Source organism: Dendronephthya gigantea, unplaced genomic scaffold (assembly GCF_004324835.1).
Source record: "Dendronephthya gigantea isolate DGI-Jeju-01 unplaced genomic scaffold, DenGig_1.0 000090F, whole genome shotgun sequence".
Classification (NCBI taxonomy): Eukaryota; Metazoa; Cnidaria; class Anthozoa; order Malacalcyonacea; family Nephtheidae; genus Dendronephthya; species Dendronephthya gigantea.
Window position 1 is genome coordinate 649,061 of NW_021163100.1, and position 20,434 is coordinate 669,494.

The following is a 20,434-nucleotide window of genomic DNA, read 5'->3' on the forward strand; positions in this document are numbered from 1 at the left end:
CATCAATGGGCACTTTGTCCTATAGCACTAAAGATTACACACTTGGCGCGAACAGTATCGATGATCGTTTAAATGCTTTGTTGTCATATGATGGTATAAACAGAAGGTTGTACCTGTATTTTAATAATACAGGATTTCATAGTTACAATTTGGATGGTTCCAACGCTACCTCCATACCGATCAGTAATATAAGCTTTTTCACGGTCGATGGCAAAAGTAATGTGATATATTATTTCCACTCACTTCATAAAAGTATATGGATGTACAATATTTCAAGTGGTCAACAAACTGCAGTTGAGGCTCTATCGGATATCTCTGACGTAAGAGACTTGGAAATCGACATAGTTTCAGGGTAAATCATATTTGTTAATTCCTTACATGTTTATCTCCTAATTAATTTCCCACCACTCCGCAAGCCCCGTTATTGGTACTGAGCTGTACTTTTTTAACTATTTCGCAAAGCCATGTATTGTAGAAATCTTAATTTTTTCCTTTTCATAGTTATATCTATATGGCCAGATCCTCAAATCCCCCAATCATTCGCTACGATCCAAATGATCAATCAATCAAAAACTTCACCTATCCCGGGTTAGCGCAATCAATTTCTGTTGACGTATACGACAGAGCTATCTACTGGATCAATTACGAGGACACAGGTTACGAGGTCATGAAAACGACATATACTGGCAAAACAAGCAAGCTGAACATTACCTATTCAAACAAAATTTACAAGTTGCGACTGATATTGAAAATTTGTACGTGATATCTAAGCATGATAACCTCATTCTCAAATATATCAAGAATTTGGATGCACGAGATGTTGGAATCATTTCATTACAGCGGGAGATTAGAGGTCTTGTCGTTGCATATGGTGAGCAGATCTTTGTATATTTTAAGAATGATTTGCAATAGTCGATAATCTTTAAATCTTTAAATCTTGTTGCTTGTGTACAGGTTTAACTTGCATGCTGAAATATTATACACTTAATGTATGCTCCCGAGGGAAATAGTGAGTTTTGTTTTCCCATGAGTCTGAGTCGAGGGAAACATTGAGACTCGAGGGAAAACAAAACTGACTATTTCCCCAGGTGTAGCGAACATTAAGTGTTTTGTTATATAAAAACAAAAACCTACATGTTACACGACAATTTCATTTCAAAAAACCTTGTTATGACAATATGCGGGCAACAATTTTTCACTTGCACTTTTCACTTTCACTTTCACTTTCATTGCATTTATTTAAAGTCATGTGACTATGAATGAACCAATCACATTTAAAATACACAGCACCTATAAAACAAAATTATTTATTTCAGGCTTCAATATTCAAGAAACATTGTAAAAAATGTACTCAATAAAAATTTGCTTAAAGCCATTTTTCATTTTTTAGACGTGGATGAATGTTGCCGTGGAACATTTTGTTCAGTGTATTCAACATGTTTAGATTCATTAGGAAGTTTTAACTGCTCTTGCAAAGAAGGATACACTGGAAATGGTGAAAATTGTGAAGGTACACTCATAAATGCCACGCTGTGTCTCTTTCAACTAAAAAAAATGTTTTACAACAGTCGTGTGCCGGCGTTTTGCAATACTTGCTTAAAATAAGCTTCGTTAAAGCCAGCATGATTCTCATATGTCACTGACAACGCCGATGTATTGTTTGTGGGCTGTAACAAAAAAAAATTCAAAATGAAAAAGCATATCACCGATAATGCATGGCCATCGTCGACCGTTGGTGACATATAAGAACTACGCTTTGCTATTTGCCCCAGACTGCGGGAAATGTATGTACCTAGTACTTTATGTACCTTGTCTGGAAATTATTAATTTTTGTGTTTTAACACTATACAGATATAAATGAATGCGAGATTGGGAGTAACAACTGTGATCATTCAATTCGAGCATCATGTATAAACACGAATGGTTCATTTGCCTGTATTTGTAACGAAGATTATACTGGAGATGGGCGAACATGTATGTATAACGTCTATAATTGAGAATATGATATAATTTAAATATCTAGGATTTGTCATCATTATAGAAAGTTAGAAAGGAAATTATGCCATTTTGGTATACTATTGATATCCTTAGTTACAGTGCACTGTACATAAAAAATTTTCAGTGCCATGGGTTATCTATGCCAAACATCGTTGCGGACTCATTGACGTTAATATTCTTAATATCTCTACCAAAGCTCGACCGGAAACCAGTTTGATAACATTGATATTAATTCATTTCTGGGCGAATGTTGGGGGAAATTTTTTATCTTTTATGCCTAACAATGGGTTCTATTTTTCTTCCAAATACTTTAATCCTTTTTGCGAAATTTGGAATAGTCAATTTCTAAGTACTGATAACTTTACAGTATCTTCTTCACATGCATGTAATGAAACATATGATGCAAGTATAGATCGCTAATTACTGCATGTGGTTGTTCTGTGTAAAAGGTAATGCAAGGGTGCTGTCATAGATTGATAATCAATTTCACAAAAAATCTCAAAATACAAGCGACTGTTCTCTATGGGATTTGCGAACAACGCACTCGCTATGTAAAATTCCCATACAAATAAGTCCTTAACTATTACTTGCAATGCAAGTCTGATTCAACGGGCAATTTTCTTTTTATTAAAATGTTCTTCCAATTTCTTTTCGTAGGTAAATTAATTCCAAGGTGTACGACGAAGATTGATCTTGGATTTATGTTAGACAGTTCTGGTAGCATTGGGTCAGCACATTTTGAGACAATGAAATCGTTTGTAAAGGACCTTATCTATCACTTCAAAGTTTCACAAAATAATACAAGGGTCTCCGTGATGTCATATGCCTCCTCGGCGTCATTGCATCTTACATTTTCTCAAGCATTTCCAACACGGCAAGATCTCTATTCTGCTATAGACAACATTCCGTACACGGGTGGAGGCACTAATACTGCCGCAGCCTTGACACTTGCGAAATCGCACATGTTCAATACCCGCATATCAGGTTTGTTAATTATACGAGTTATTCTTTTATTTTGTTATTTTTTGTTTATCATGCATGCATATCACGTTTATCACGTATCTAGCGCCATAAAATAATTTGGACGAATTCATTAATATTGAAATTTATTTCAGTTACAAATCCAATCCAGATCTTTGATTAACTAAAATTAGCGAATTCTAAAAATTTTATCAATATATCTCACTGCATCCCCCTCGAGGCTCCAGCTCTCCTCCTGAACCGAAAATATGTACTCTTTTGCATACGCAGCAATATACCCGATATATATTTTTTATCATGATGTTGTTAATAACGAATATAAATGAAATATATATAAAATATATATAAAAATTATTTATTTAGACACAAAAAGAATATTGATAGTGTTGACTGATGGGAAAAGCAGTGGAAATGTTGCGCAGCCATCCCAGGAGCTAAAAAAAGCAGGCGTTGTCATATATTCGATTGGGGTTGGCTCAGGAATCGACGTAAACGAGTTGAAAACAATGGCTTCACATCCCGTAGATAAATATGTTTACTTATTGCAAGATTTTAATGAATTTGCAACTTTAGCACAGAATATGTCGTCCTCAACTTGCAGAGGTATGGTTTTATCTCTGATGAATATATTTTTCACAACACATCTAAATGATGCACAAATGTATATGGCCTAGGTTACACGTCGCATTTTGGTCGCTTCGAATGCAATTCAAACAATATTATTTAATGAGATGATAAACGTTATCAGGTGCCACACTTTGCTCGCAATCACCAATGCCAAACGCTCCTGTCCATACTTACTAAGCTAGGTTCGTCAATTTATTCAAATTATGTACATGAGAAGCAATAAATACTAGTGTTCTTGTTGGTTATAATCTATTAATTGGTAATATTTGCCTAAAAAATCCCTGAGCGGAAATGTGAGATTAGTTAATAACTAACATATTCTACCGAGCTTTGAATTTTGCTACTTATTTCTTGTTCTGCTTGTCGATGGTATGTTGTGCCACCATTACATTTTGCCTGTGTAATCAAACTCCTTATTTGGTACAAGTTTGGTTCAAGGTTTCAATTGCAAAGCAGAAAACCGCGCCCAGGTTAGCCTGGGATTCTGAAAAGGGAACGGGGTGGTATAGATGCATGCTTGTAGCAGAATGTGCGACAGAAAAATAAACACAATTCTAAATGAACAGACAAAGTTATAATTATACGAAATGCTTTCTCATGATAGATTTTTAAGAGAAAGTTATTTTCAAAACTTTTAACTTAATAACCCTAGACTTATCTATATTTGAATGAATATTTAAAAAGACGTATTTAGCGACTTTTATCTAATACATAGTTTCATATTTTCATAGAGATCATTATAAGCAGGACCTTTGTGAAAACCACTTTATAGTGACAAAGTTTTCTTAATTAAAGATTATTATCATATAACAAAGAACTAAATTGCTTGCATTTCGAATTGTTTTTCTATGTTGCGAAAAAGACTTATTTAGATTTTTTCATTTTAGTTTTAAACTGTAATGAAATGAAGTGTGGAGAAAATGAAATGTGTGTTGCGGTCGGTGGCACCCATCAATGTGTTTGTAACCAGGATTTTGAAGGGCAAAGTTGCGAAAAGAGAGGTTGGTTTCTGATACATATTCGATTGGTGGAAGATGAACTTGACGAAAACTGAGCCTAGCACGGAAAAATGCGATAAAAATTTACAGAACTTTCTAGATTGAAACGTTTCAAGGGATGGGCCATCGAATGACAAGTCCTCAGAGCATGAGAGTTTCTAACGTCTACCAACAGTGTTTCCACGAAACTATATTAATTTTTATTTATGTAATCCTTATGCGAACAAAAACAGCTCAATTTATATTTTAAACTCTCCTTTGTAGTTGAAGCGACATGTAAAGCTCAGGGAGATCCACATTACACGACATTTGATGGAAAACGTTTTGACTTCATGGGAAAATGTGAATACGTTCTGGCAAAAGACTTTGTAAACAACACATTTGAAATAAGGCAAGAAAATGAACCTTGTGGAAATGGACTTCCCACGTGTACGAAATCATTGACAGTGATATTTACAAATTCAACCTTCATTCATCTCCGAAGAGGAATGACGTTAGTTAATGGTGCTGAAGTTACATTACCAGTCAACTATCCAGGTATCTCGGTTTATGAGTTCTATTGGATAAAAAATTTCATGAGTCAAGATAAAATGATTGATTTTGTATTTAAAACAATAAAATCTAGACCTTTAGTTTTTCTTAAGCTTTTCTTTTCTATTTTGCGAGTAATTAAGTTGGGCCAATCATGGATCACATTAATTAACATAATTTGACATGGATCACATGCATGCAACATAATCTGGGTGTATTCGTTATTCTGTTCGAAGAAGCAAAGTAGGGGGGGGGGGGCGCATAGCATAACATTATTATTCTCTATTCTACAGTTTGTTCTCGCTCCATTCAAAGTTCCCGACTTATTATTCTATTTTATATTCCTTTCAAGATGTTACTATTAGTAGACCTGGAAGTGGTCAAACATTGGTAACAAGTGATTATGGTGTGACAGTATTTTGGAACAATGTCTACAATGTGCGAGTGACAATTCTAGGTCGTTATATAAATAGAACATCTGGTTTATGTGGTACTTATAATAAAAGACGAGGTGATGATTTCTGCACTTACGATGGAATATGTACAACTGATTCTGTTGAATTCGGAAATTCTTGGAAAGTTGATCCAGAATGTGACGAAGCCGTTGAAGTGTCGCACCCATGTGACATCAATCCAGGGAGAAAGTTGATAGCTCGTAATAAGTGTTCAGCGTTAACCAAACCACCTTTCAGTAATTGTTCCAGTTATATCGATCCGGTTCAAGAAGGATATATTGAAGATTGTGAATATGATATGTGTGCTTGTGAAGATGATCCTGTTGTTTGTTATTGTCAGGCTCTTGAAGCTTACGCTGATGATTGTGCTTCCAATGTTGTTATACCTTGGGAGAGTCTAGATGAATCCTCAATTTGCCGTAAGTAAATAACTACTGTAACTGCACTTCTTAAGATTTCTTTGAAATTTATATTTCGTGCTTCCAGTATTCAACACTTTTGCGTGTTACACAGTTTGACTTGCTTATAAATATTTCCATCATTCTGAGCGATAATCAAACCTTCTTTTGAAAGGTACCCCATGCGCGAGTGCTCCATGTTACAATGGAGGAAAATGTACAAACGTTGGTGCTTCATTTGAATGTAGATGTCATCCTAGTTTCCTGGGAGATAGATGTGAAATTCAAGGTAACTAAAATCTGAACACTCTCAATCTGTCATGTTTCTTGTTGGTCGTTGAATTCGCCTGCTTAGGAATTCTTGGTAAAACCAATGGTGAGAATGTCGATGACATTATTATGTTCGAATTTTTACAGCAGAAAATGAACATTTATTATTGTTTAAAAATCTTGTATACAATATTTCCAACTATGTTTTTGGAACGAAAATTCACGACTAACGTTTCTTCTTTTCAGATCAATGCCAAGTACCTTATTTATTCGTTTCCACGTCAATGGGCACTTTGTCCTATAGCACAAAAGAACACACACTCAGCGCGAACAGTATCGATGATCGTTTAAATGCTTTGTTGTCATATGATGGTATAAACAGAAGGTTGTACCTGTATTTTAATAATACAGGATTTCATAGTTACAATTTGGATGGTTCCAACGCTACCTCCATACCGATCAGTAATGTAAGCTTTTTCACGGTCGATGGCAAAAGTAATGTGATATATTATTACCAATCATTTCATAAAACTATATGGATGCACAATATTTCAAGTGGTCAACAAACTGCAGTTGAGGCTCTATCGGATATCTCTGACGTAAGAGATTTGGAAATCGACATAGTTTCAGGGTAAATTACGTAAATCTTACTCCTAATTCTAAGTATAATAGCAGACATCCATTACACTTATGTAATAGCTGCAGATTAAAACATCCAATAACGTCCAAGGAACAGTTAGTGCTTAAATGTACGATTTTTTCACACATTTCGTAAAACCATGTACTCTTTCTTTTCATAGTTATCTCTATATAGCCAGATCCTCAAATCCTCCAATAATTCGTTACGATCCAAATGATCAAACTTTCAAAAATTTCACCTACTCTGGGTTAGCGCAGTCAATTTCTGTTGACGTATACGACAGAGCTATCTACTGGATCAATTACGAGGACACAGGTTATGAGGTCATGAAAACGACATATACTGGCAAAACAAGCAAGCTGAACATTACCTATTCAAACAAAATACAAGTTGCGACTGATATTGAAAATTTGTACGTGATATCTAAGCATGATAACCTCATTCTCAAATATATCAAGAATTTGGATGCACGAGATGTTGGAATCATTTCATTACAGCGGGAGATTAGAGGTCTTGTCGTTGCATATGGTGAGCAGATCTTTGTATATTTTAAGAATGATTTGCAATAGTCGATAACCTTTAAATCTTTAAATCTTGTTGCTTGTGTACAGGTTTAACTTGCATGCTGAAATATTATACACTTAATGTATGCTCCCGAGGGAAATAGTGAGTTTTGTTTTCCCATGAGTCTGAGTCGAGGGAAACATTGAGACTCGAGGGAAAACAAAACTGACTATTTCCCCAGGTGTAGCGAACATTAAGTGTTTTGTTATATAAAAACAAAAACCTACATGTTACACGACAATTTCATTTCAAAAAACCTTGTTATGACAATATGCGGGCAACAATTTTTCACTTGCACTTTTCACTTTCACTTTCACTTTCACTTTCATTGCATTTATTTAAAGTCATGTGACTATGAATGAACCAATCACATTTAAAATACACAGCACCTATAAAACAAAATTATTTATTTCAGGCTTCAATATTCAAGAAACATTGTAAAAAATGTACTCAATAAAAATTTGCTTAAAGCCATTTTTCATTTTTTAGATGTGGATGAATGTTGCCGTGGAACATTTTGTTCAGTGTATTCAACATGTTCAGATTCATTGGGAAGTTTTAACTGCTCTTGCAAAGAAGGATACACTGGAAATGGTGAAAATTGTGAAGGTACACACATAAATGCCACGCTGTGTCTCTTTTAACTAAAAGAAATTTTTTACAACAGTCGTGTGCCGGCTTTTTGCAATATTTGCTTAAAATAAGCTTCGTTAAAGCCTGCATGGTTCTCATATGTCACTGACAACGCCGATGTATTGTTTGTGGGCTGTAACAAAAAAAAAATCCAAAATAATGCAAGGCCAACGTCGACCGTGGGTGACATATAAGAACTACGCTTTACTATTTGCCCCAGACTGCGGGAAATGTATGTACCTAGTACTTTATGTACCTTGTCTGGAAATTATTAATTTTTGTGTTTTAACACTACAGATATAAATGAATGCGAGATTGGGAGTAACAACTGTGACCATTCAATTCGAGCATCATGTATAAACACGAATGGTTCATTTGCCTGTATTTGTAACGAAGATTATACTGGAGATGGGCGAACATGTATGTATAACGTCTACAATTGAGAATATGATATAATTTAAATATCTAGCATTTGTCATCATTATAGAAAGTTAGAAAGGAAATTATGCCATTTTGGTATACTATTGATATCTTTAGTTACAGTGCACTGTACATAAAAATTTTTCAGTGCCATGGGTTATCTATGCCAAACATCGTTGCGCACTCATTGACGTTAATATTCTTAATATCTCTACCAAAGCTCGACCGGAAAACAGTTTGATAACATTGATATCAATTCATTTCTGGGCGAATGTTGGGGCAATTTTTTTATCTTTTATGCCTAACAATGGGTTCTATTTTTTCTTCCAAATACTTTAATCCTTTTTGCGAAATTTGGAATAGTTAATTTCTAAGTACTGTTAACTTTACAGTATCTTCTTCACATGCATGTAATGAAACATATGATGCAAGTATAGATCGGTAATTACTGCATGTGGTTGTTCTGTGTAAAAGGTAATGCAAGGGTGCTGTCATAGATTGATAATCAATTTCACAAAAAATCTCAAAATACAAGCGACTGTTCTCTATGGGATTTGCGAGCAACGCACTCGCCATGTAAAATTCCCATACAGATAAGTCCTTAACTATTACTTGCAATGCAAGTCTGATTCAACGGGCAATTTTCTTTTTATTAAAATGTTCTTCCATTTTCTTTTCGTAGGTAAATTAATTCCAAGGTGTACGACGAAGATTGATCTTGGATTTATGTTGGACAGTTCTGGTAGTATCGGGTCAGCACATTTTGAGACAATGAAATCGTTTGTAAAGGACCTTATCTATCACTTCAAAGTTTCACAAAATAATACAAGGGTCTCCGTGATGTCATATGCCTCCTCGCCGTCATTGCATCTTACATTTTCTCAAGCATTTCCAACACGGCAAGATCTCTATTCTGCTATAGACAACATTCCGTACACGGGTGGAGGCACTAATACTGCCGCAGCCTTGACACTTGCGAAATCGCACATGTTTAATACCCGCATATCAGGTTTGTTAATTATACGAGTTATTCTTTTATTTTGTTATTTTTTGTTTATCATGCATGCATATCACGTTTATCACGTATTTAGCGCCATAAAAAAATTTGAACGGATTCAATAATAATGAAATTATGAATATGAACTCTCTTGTTATTTCAACTTTATTTCAGTTACAAATCCAATCCAGATCTTTGAGTAACTAAAGTTAGCGAATTCTAAAAAATTTATCAATACATCTCATTGCATCCCCCTCGAGGCTCGAGCTCTCCTCCTGAACCGAAAATATGTACTCTTTTGCATACGCAGCAATATGCCCGATATATATTTTTCATCATGATGTTGTTAATAACGAATATAAATGAAATATCAATAAAAATTATTCATTCAGACACAAAAAGAATATTGATAGTGTTGACTGATGGGAAAAGCAGTGGAAATGTTGCGCAACCATCCCAGGAGCTAAAAAAAGCAGGCGTTATCGTATATTCGATTGGAGTTGGCTCAGGAATCGATGTAAACGAGTTAAAAACAATGGCTTCACATCCTGCAGATAAATATGTTTACTTATTGCAAGATTTTAATGAATTTGCAACTTTGGCACAGAATATGTCGTCCTCAACTTGCAAAGGTATGGTTTTATCGTTCTTTAACATATTTTTTATAACACATCTAAACCATGCACAAATGTATCCCTAGGTTACACGTCGCATTTTGGTCGCTTCGAATGCAATTCAAACAATATTATTTAATGAGATGATAAACGTTATTAGGTGCCACACTTTGCTCGCAATCACCAATGCCAAGCGGTCCTGTCCATACTTACTAAGATTCGTCAATTTATTCAAATTATGTACATGAGAAGCAAAAAATACTAGTATTCGTGTTGGTTATAATCCATTAATTGGTAATATTTGCAAAAAAAATTCCCTGAGCGAATATCTCGCGCAAATGTGAGATTAGTTAATGACTAACATATTATACCGAGCCTTGAATTTTACTACTTATTTCTTGTTCTGCTTGTCAATGGTATGTTATGCCGCGCTATTACATTTTGCCTGTGTAACAAACGCCTTATTTGGTACAAGTTTGGTTCAAGATTTTAATTGCAAAGCAGAAAACCGCGCCCAGGTCAGCCTGGTATTCTAGGAAACGAATCGGGGTGGTATAGATGCATGCTTGTAGCAGAATGTGCGACAGAAAAATAAACACAATTCTAAATGAACAAGCACAGTAATATTTACGAAATGCTTCCTCATTATCGATTTTTAAGAGAAAGTTACTCTCAAACCTTTAACCTAATAACCCTAGACTTATCTATATTTTATTACTCGGACTACCGTAGGTAGACCGAGTTGTAAAATGGGCTCGGTTTTTTCTTTTGCGTCGCGAGTTTACAAAAATCACGCGTGGGCGGCACGAAGTCTTCGAACCAATCGAAATCGTCCTAGGATCGTTTCTCGCGCGCGTGTCACGAACATGCCCTGTTACTACGAGATAACTGTAGTCCGAGTGATCGCCTGAGTAGGCGTCTTGTTGAATGTTTAAAAAGCGACTTTTATCTAATACATATAGTTTCATATTTTTTATAGTGATCTATATAAGCAGGACCTTTGTGAAAACCACTTTATAGTGACAAAGTTTTCCTAATTAAAGATTATTATCATATAACAGAGCTAAATTACTTGCATTTCGAAGTCGAGAATCTATTGAATTTTACAAATTGTTTTTCTATTATACTCATTTAGATTTTTTTTCATTTTAGTTTTAAACTGCAATGAAATGAAGTGCGGAGAAAATGAAATGTGTGTTGCGGTCGGTGGCACCCATCAATGTGTTTGTAACCATGATTTTGAAGGACAAAGTTGCGAAAAGAGAGGTAGGTGCAATATTATCTACGAATATGTGTATTAACTGCATTTTTTGGGCGTTTCGGATACATATTCGATTATCGTAAGATGATCTTGACGAAAACTAAGCTTAGCACGGAAAAATGCCGCGATAAAAATTTACAGAACTTTCTAGATTGAAACGTCTCAAGGGATGGGCCATCGAATGACGAGTGGTCTGAGCATGAGAGTTTTCGACATCTACCCACAGTATTTCCACGAAACTATATTTTATTTATGTATTCCTTATGCGAACAACAACAGCTCAATTTATATTTTAAACTCCTATTTGTAGTTGAAGCGACATGTAAAGCTCAGGAGATCCACATTACACGACATTCGATGGAAAACGTTTTGACTTCATGGGAAAATGTGAATATGTTCTGGCAAAAGACTTTGTAAACAACACATTTGAAATAAGGCAAGCAAATGAACCTTGTGGAAATGGACTTCCGACGTGTACGAAATCATTGACTGTGATATTTACAAATTCAACCTTTATTCATCTCCGAAGAGGAATGACGTTAGTTAATGGTGTGAAAGTTACGTTGCCAGTCGACTATCCAGGTATCTCGGTTTATGAGTTCTATTGGATAAAAAAATTTCATGAGTCAAGATAAAATGATTCATTTTTTATTTAAAACAATAAAATTCTATACCTTTAGTTTCTCTTCAGCTTTTCTTTTCTATTTTGCGAGTAATTAAGTTGGGCGAATCATGGATCACATGAATTAACATAATTTGACATGGATCACATGGATCACATCAAAGTGTATTCATTATTCTGATCTGAGAAGCAAAGTAGGGGGGCGCATAGCATAACAATAATATTCTCTATTGTACAGTTTGTCTTCGCTCCATTGAAAGTCCCCGACTTATTATTCTATTTTATAATCATTTAAGATGTTAACATTACTAAGCCTGGAAGTGGTCAAACATTGGTAACAAGTGATTATGGTGTGACAGTATTTTGGAACAATGTCTACAATGTGCGAGTGACAATTCTAGGTCGTTATATAAATAGAACATCTGGTTTATGTGGTACTTATAATAAAAGACGAGGTGATGATTTCTGCACTTACGATGGAATATGTACAACTGATTCTGTTGAATTCGGAAATTCTTGGAAAGTTGATCCAGAATGTGACGAAGCCGTTGAAGTGCCGCACCCATGTGACATCAATCCAGGGAGAAAGTTGATAGCTCGTAATAAGTGTTCAGCGTTAACCAAACCACCTTTCAGTAATTGTTCCAGTTATATCGATCCGGTTCAAGAAGGATATATTGAAGATTGTGAATATGATATGTGTGCTTGTGAAGATGATCCTGTTGTTTGTTATTGTCAGGCTCTTGAAGCTTACGCTGATGATTGTGCTTCCAATGTTGTTATACCTTGGGAGAGTCTAGATGAATCCTCAATTTGCCGTAAGTAAATAACTACTGTAACTGCACTTCTTGAGATTTCTTTGAAATGAATTTTTTGTGCTTCCAGTATTCAACATTTTTGCGTGTTACACAGTTGACTTGATTATAAATATTTCCATCATTCTGAGCGATTATCGAACCTTCTTTTGAAAGGTACCCCTTGTGCGAGTGCTCCATGTTACAATGGAGGAAGGTGTACAAACGTTGGTGCTTCATTTGAATGTAGATGTCATCCTAGTTTCCTGGGAGATAGATGTGAAATTCAAGGTAACTAAATCCTGAACACTGTCATGTTTCTTGTTGGTCGTTCAATTCGCCTGCTTATAGGAATTCCGGGTAAAACCAATGGTTAGATTGTCGATGAGATTTCGATGAGATGTTCGAATTTTTACAGTAGAAAGTGAACATTTATTATTGTTTAAAAATCATGTATACAATATTTCCAACTATGTTTTTGGAACGAAAATTCACGACTAACGTTTCTTCTTTTCAGATCAATGCCAAGTACCTTATTTATTCGTTTCCACATCAATGGGCACTTTGTCCTATAGCACAAAAGAACACATACTCAGCGCGAACAGTATCGATGATCGTTTAAATGCTTTGTTGTCATATGATGGTATAAACAGAAGGTTGTACCTGTATTTTAATAATACAGGATTTCATAGTTACAATTTGGATGGTTCCAACGCTACCTCCATACCGATCAGTAATGTAAGCTTTTTCACAGTCGATGGCAAAAGTAATGTGATATATTATTACCACTCACTTCATAAAAATATATGGATGCACAATATTTCAAGTGGTCAACAAACTGCAGTTGAGGCTCTATCGGATATCTCTGACGTAAGAGATTTGGAAATCGACATAGTTTCAGGGTAAATTACGTAAATCTTACTCCTAATTCTAAGTATAATAGCAGACATCCATTACACTTATGTAATAGCTGCAGATTAAAACATCCAATAACGTCCAAGGAACAGTTAGTGCTTAAATGTACGATTTTTTCACACATTTCGTAAAACCATGTACTCTTTCTTTTCATAGTTATCTCTATATAGCCAGATCCTCAAATCCTCCAATAATTCGTTACGATCCAAATGATCAAACTTTCAAAAATTTCACCTACTCCGGGTTAGCGCAGTCAATTTCTGTTGACGTATACGACAGTGCTATCTACTGGATAAATTACGAGGACACTGGTTACGAGGTCATGAAAACGACATATACTGGCAAAACAAGCAAGCTGAACATTACCTATTCAAACAAAATACAAGTTGCGACTGATATTGACAATTTGTATGTGTTATCTAAAGATAATAAGTTGATTTACATATATGTCAAGAACTTATTTTTAAAACAAGTTGGAAACATTTCATTGAACCAAGAAATGGCCGGTTTTGTTGTTGCATATGGTGAGTAGCTCTTTGAATATTTTAAGAATGACTTGCAATGGTAGTTAATCTTTAAATCTTCTTGCTTCCGTACAGGTTTAATTAGCTGAAATAATGTACGTTAATAGGGCTTCTATTTTACAATCGATAATTATCATTTATAGACCTGGAGCGAGGGGAATTCGACGAAATATTACCCCCAAGGGAGGGATATATCTTCTCGAGGGGGTAATATTTCGTCGAATTCCCCCAGCGGAAGGTCTATAAATTATATGTAAACGTGTAGGCAGCGCAAAAGCTGGGTGAAATGGCTTCTTTTGCCTCTATTTTGAAATTGTTGACAACCTCGAGTCGTGTGCGAAGCATCCACGCGTGGTACACGCAAACTCGAATACCCCGCTGCAGCGGGGTATTCGACTTTTATAGCATAATGTGAAAAAATTCGATGGGACTCCATGATTAATTTACTGATCACGTGGTACAAAGCGAGCTTTCTGATTGGATGATTTACAGTTGAGATATAATATTTCTAAAAATACCTCAATTTTAAATTTGATGATAATAGTACACAGTACAAAAGTACATGTATTGTAAATGTTGGGTAATTTTTTTTAATGAGCAGAGGATAGATGGTAAATGATGCACCCCATTAATTTTGTGTGTTCGAATACCCGTTTCCAAAAATTATATTCAATAAAAAATTTGGCAAACATTTTTTTCATTTTTAGACGTGGATGAATGTTGCCGTGGAACCTTTTGCTCTGTGTATTCAACATGCTCCTATTCATTGGGAAGTTTTAACTGCTCTTGCAAGGAAGGGTTTTCTGGAAATGGTGTGAACTGTGCAGGTAGCAACATATACAAAAATTCTTGCTGAGTTTCTTCTTAGCAATTTCAACTTTTGAACTAATGAAGAAAGGTTTCAAATTTGCTTCTCAAATCATATATAATGATTAATGCGCCCGTTTTATTGTAGAATGCAGAAAAATTAAATATTGATATTTGCAGTGCATTAATATACACGCCTGGAAATAAATGTTTTCTAATTAAGAAATAGAAAACATTTTCCGTGTTTCTATACAGTTATAGAAACACGCGTGGGAGTTTGGGAGAACGAGAAATAATCAGTGGGAAAACGAGTCCGTAGGGCGAGTTTTTCCACGTTATTTCGAGTTCTCCCAAACTCCCACAAGTGTTTCTATAACTGTATAGAAACACAGGAAAAACGTTTTCTATTTCTTTTATAATATAACTCCATAAAAAGATTTTTTACAAATATTATAATTCGATTCAATTACAAATTCTCATTACATTACTTCGCTTGACAAGTTCGGCGGGAAAATTCCCGTGTTTCTATACAGTTATAGAAACACGCTTCTCGACCAATCAGCACGCGCGTACTATAAATGTTATATTATAAAACATTATAATGCATGCAATTATTCTAAATCCCATTACCAGATATTGACGAGTGCAAAATGGGAAAAGACACCTGCAATGCTCAAGCGTCGTGTGTTAACACAAATGGATCGTTCAGCTGTTCATGTAACATAGGATATAATGGAAATGGGAAACTTTGTTCAGGTAAAGAATGAGAAAGGTATAATAAAGAAAAGAAAAATTAAACCTTGAAAAGACTTTTAGAGTTAATATATCTTCAGCATTGACGATGTCAATCACAAAGAATTGTAGGCGGTTGCACCATTAGTGAAAACTGCGTGTTCAAGATGTCTGCTAAATGATGTGCATGAAAGAAAGTAAAACATATACCGATATAACCTTCAAAAAATCAGAAAAATTTTTTGCTGAAATTGATAAGGGAACAGAACAAAAATTCAAGAAATTTAGCTAAATGGTCTTATTATTGTTCTAAACATTCATTAATAATTACTCGAAAAAAATGCAACAGACATAATTCCCGTTTTCTCTCTTCAGATATTAACGAATGCTTCTTGAAACCAGACATTTGCGTTAATCCGAATGCAACTTGCTTGAATACTCCGGGTTCCTACGTTTGTTCTTGCCCTATTGGATACACTGGAGACGGCACCTTTTGCAGCGGTTTGTACAAACCATATGTAATGATTATTGTGCTCATTTTATTGCAGAATGCAGAAAAATTAAATATTGATATTTGCAGTGCATTAATACACACGCCTGGAAATAAAGAGAGAATATTTTCTAAAACACTATAATGCATGCAATTATTGTAAATCCAATTACCAGATATTGACGAGTGCAAAATGGAAACAGTCACTGCGAGAGAGCGCTTTGTTAAAACTTTGCCAGATACAGTGAAGCTCTCATATAGCTACTTGACTTGAAGAAGACTAACCTTATAGTTCTATTTGTGATTTATGTCTTCAGATATAAATGAGTGTGACACTGGAACACATAACTGCGATAATCCATTTCGAGCAACGTGTATCAACACCGAAGGCTCTTTTACCTGTGTTTGTAAGGAAGACTATACCGGAGATGGACAAACGTGTATGTATCTGTATCCCACAATAGCTATAAAGTGAAACTACTCTTACACGCTGTGAAAATTAAAAAAAATTAAAGAAAGGTGATCGACCGCAAGAAGAATCAATCCTTGACCACGACCTATTGACCACGTTTCCTATGGCTTTCACGAGGACTGAATTATTTCATGCATTGGAAACAATTTTTCAAAGCAGAAAATATTTCGAGAATGACCCTCCCTTTATTCAAAATCACTTCCCTGATACATGCACCATAATAATTATATATTATTGCCTCTATTTTAAAAAAAAATCTAAGCTAGCTGGCAAACAGATGTTATTCGTATGTTAGCCATCAACAAATATATAGTTTACAGCAATTATACCCAGTGGTATCTTAAACTGTCGTGGCATTTACGTGCTTTCTTTCCTTTTAAGGTGAATTAATTTCAAGGTGTACGACGAAGAGTGATCTTGGATTTATGTTAGACAGTTCTGGTAGTATTGGGTGTGGACATTTTGAGACAATAAAATCTTTTGTTAAGGACCTTACCGATCATTTTAAGATTTCACAAAACAATACAAGGGTCTCCGTGATGTCATATGCGTCCTCACCGACTTTACATTTTACATTTTCTCGGGAGTTTCCGACACGACAAGATCTTCATTCCGCGATAGACAACATTCCTTACACTGGTGGAGGCACTAATACTGCCCAAGGCTTGAGACTTGCGAAATCTGACATGTTCAATACAAACAATGGTGCCCGCATATTAGGTTTGTTGAATTGGATTCTATTGAATCATTCTATATAATAATTGGTTTGGTGTGCATTCGACCCAAATGTGTTCAAAACCAACTTCGAAAAGTTTTATTTTTAAACTAATTTGGGGGGTAAAGTATCTGATTGCGCCGATTTTATTCTGAGAAGATTAGATTTTCTTAACCCATAAAGAAAAATCTGATCTTTATTGATTCTTTTTGGTAAGAAGCTTTATTTTCTTCCAGTTTAATGGATGTTCGAACGTGAGACATGTCCTACATTTGAATTATGTTCATCGCAATCACATTGAACCCTTTCCAAAATAAAATAATGAATAAATGGAACCGGGGAAATATGCATGATGAATCTGCTGTGACCATGGGCCCATGTATAATAAATTGAATTTTTTCAGGAACAAAAAGAGTATTGATAGTCTTAACCGATGGGAGGAGCAGTGGCAGTGTCGCACTACCATCGCAAGAATTGAAAAACTCTGGTATCGTCATATATTCTATTGGAGTTGGCTCAGGAATCGATGTGGACGAGCTTAGGACAATGGCTTCTCCTCCCGTGGATAATCATGTCTATTTGTTACAGAATTTTAATGAATTCGCGACTTTGGCACGGAATATGTCGTCTACTACTTGCAAAGGTATGGTTTTATTACTTTTTAATAAAGTTTTATTGTTTATCCACCGGCCAAAAAAATTATATACAAACAAGAACCTAATTGAATTGGGTATTTTTTGGTATGAAAATTATTTTTCCAAACTTGAATAGAAATTTTAGATCTTTGACTTTGTGTTTAATTTTACTGACCATAATGTAGTATTCGAATTTGCCTATGGGGTGGGGGGGGGGGGTGTTAATTCTAAACTTATTGGATGAAGCTCAGCAGGATGAGGCCTAAATTACTCTGGATATCCTACGAAAGCCGAATTTAGTAATTGTTTTATTATTCACTGGATCCCAGAAAAAGAGGACATGAGCATAATAAAACGTAAATATTCAAACAATTTATTGCTCGTCATTCAAAATAGTACTTCGTATCCTGAGTCTCTATTAGCGAGTATTTTCTCCACTCCCTGTTTTGAAACCAGTGGCGTAGCCAGCCCGACAATTTAGTCATGCTATGCTAATATTTTGGTGTTCATTGACTGTGAAAACAATGAATTTCTAAAGAGATGAATAATGATAATAACATAAAATTTGCATAGCATGACTAAATCGTCAGGCTGGCTACGCCACTGTTTGAAACTGATGCGAGTCGAGCACTCGTACTTGCAGCCATTGTAAATTTTATTACGTAAATAGAAAAAACCGAAGCTCGCGAATTTCCCGCGCTTGTGTACGATACCGGTATGAAACCGCGGGCGCGGTCCAAAAACGTCTGCAGATAACAACCTAACACTATAAAAGCTGGCAAAAAGCATGGGCACCAACAGATAACGCTATGTCCGCTGAAATATAGCTCGGGCACCGACGGATATCTGAAATTATCCGTACATATGCATTTTCAGCCAATCAGCAGACGATTACACTATCTAATGAATAATAAATATAATCATTCAGTTCCGCCCGACGGATTTCCTTTGTAAGTGCAATAGCTTAAAATAGAAATTCGTCGAGCCGAACTGAATAATTTATTTGAAAAACATGTATCCCAACAATTACATTTATTTTGTACTTACGGCCCTGGGGCCGGTTGTATCAAGCCCGTTTAGCTTAAACGGTGGATAAGTCAAAATTAAATAACACTCTTACATCTTTCTTGAATGAGTGAACTTGAATATTATGTACTAAATATGTAGTTGCAAACAGTATCTTTGTATTAAGGTTAAAAACATTTAGTTTGCTTGTTGAGTAAAACGTTAGACTTGCTTTCTATTTTGAACTTAACCACCGTTTAGGCTAAACGGGCTTGATACAACCGGCCCCAGGTCCGTCTATAGGCCGGACAGTGGTTTTATCCATGAATATGTTATCTTGTTTATCACCATGCAGCTATATCGCATATTTTCCCAAACGCTTGCGTCATAATCGAACCTGTTGTATGTTATTGAAACAACCGTCTCGTTTCATTTGAACAGCGATTATTTTTCCATTTCTCTGTTTAGTAAACTGTGATGAACTCATTTGCGGAAGAAATGAAATTTGTGTAGCAGTTGGTGATACCCATCAATGTGTTTGTAACGCTGATTTTGAAGGAGAAAACTGTGATAAAAGAGGTAGGAGCTATAATTACTCTCTGAAAAAGAATACTTAACATCAGGAGCTAACTCGAGTGTCTCGCTGCTACAGAGAAGAATATACTCTATACTTGCGCCATGTGTTTCACTGCAACTTATACCTCGGGACAAAAAGATCGTTAGAAATAAAATTCTAGATTTATGTTCAGAGACAAACAATCTAGAAGTGCATGGCAAAAAATAATATTATTATATACCACTTGTCAAAGTTTTGTTTTCGTAGCGTTTCATTGGTCGAGAGCGAATCACGCGAGAGTGACGAAATTTTGATGTCGCCAGCGCGACCCCCTGCAGGGTGAGATAACGTGTTATCTCATGGGAAATAACAACTTTTAAGTTTTATCCATTTGAAATTATGTCTTTTATGAATAGATATTTCGTTGTTTACCTTGTAGTTTGGTTTTTCTTTGACAAGTGGTATATAATAAAACACTTATTTACCGAAAACTCAGAAAACATTATGTTTTGTGGACCCTCGACCATCGATATTTCACTCGGCTTCGCCTCGTGAAATATCGACAGGTCTCGGGTCCACAAAACATAATGTTTCCTTCGTTCGCAGTAAATAAGTGTTAAATGGCAAATGATATAATTTATTTCGTTTTACAAGGCATAGTCATGTACATTTGCCGGTATCCCGCTATGTAGTACTCTGGGACAAGTCAGAGAACTTGTCCCAAAGTCGATGGAAATGCATGGAATTTTGTGCTGGGATAACGAGTAGCCTCGCGTCGGA

At 35.4% G+C, this 20,434-nt stretch overlaps 1 protein-coding gene and 1 long non-coding RNA gene across 5 annotated transcripts in view; both read left to right on the forward strand.

The window, feature by feature from the left end:
- Window positions 1-6: 6 nt before the first annotated feature.
- LOC114533440 lies at window positions 7-567 on the forward strand. Its single transcript, XR_003688057.1, has 2 exons — window positions 7-352; window positions 502-567. It is a non-coding gene; the product is annotated as an uncharacterized LOC114533440 (long non-coding RNA).
- Window positions 568-735: 168 nt separating this feature from the next.
- The window catches only part of LOC114533436, a 119,176-nt gene continuing 99,477 nt past the window's right edge, over window positions 736-20,434 (forward strand). Inside the window, exons 1-18 of one of the 4 annotated variants that reach the window (XM_028554948.1) lie at window positions 736-871; window positions 1,391-1,510; window positions 1,852-1,974; window positions 2,656-2,982; window positions 3,343-3,582; window positions 4,494-4,607; window positions 4,869-5,141; window positions 5,488-6,009; window positions 6,164-6,277; window positions 6,505-6,889; window positions 7,059-7,426; window positions 14,950-15,069; window positions 15,683-15,805; window positions 16,157-16,282; window positions 16,589-16,711; window positions 17,125-17,463; window positions 17,862-18,101; window positions 19,567-19,677. In XM_028554948.1, the coding sequence (XP_028410749.1) occupies window positions 2,700-2,982; window positions 3,343-3,582; window positions 4,494-4,607; window positions 4,869-5,141; window positions 5,488-6,009; window positions 6,164-6,277; window positions 6,505-6,889; window positions 7,059-7,426; window positions 14,950-15,069; window positions 15,683-15,805; window positions 16,157-16,282; window positions 16,589-16,711; window positions 17,125-17,463; window positions 17,862-18,101; window positions 19,567-19,677 (3,481 nt within the window). In that variant the 5' untranslated portion in view covers window positions 736-871; window positions 1,391-1,510; window positions 1,852-1,974; window positions 2,656-2,699. Of the gene's footprint in view, window positions 872-1,390; window positions 1,511-1,851; window positions 1,975-2,655; window positions 2,983-3,342; window positions 3,583-4,493; window positions 4,608-4,868; window positions 5,142-5,487; window positions 6,010-6,163; window positions 6,278-6,504; window positions 6,890-7,058; window positions 7,427-7,951; window positions 8,072-8,392; window positions 8,516-9,197; window positions 9,525-9,904; window positions 10,145-11,278; window positions 11,393-11,724; window positions 11,970-12,305; window positions 12,828-12,980; window positions 13,095-13,320; window positions 13,706-13,874; window positions 14,243-14,949; window positions 15,070-15,682; window positions 15,806-16,156; window positions 16,283-16,588; window positions 16,712-17,124; window positions 17,464-17,861; window positions 18,102-19,566; window positions 19,678-20,434 lie in introns of those variants that run through there. The other 3 variants (XM_028554949.1, XM_028554952.1, XM_028554950.1) reach the window with 3 other exon arrangements.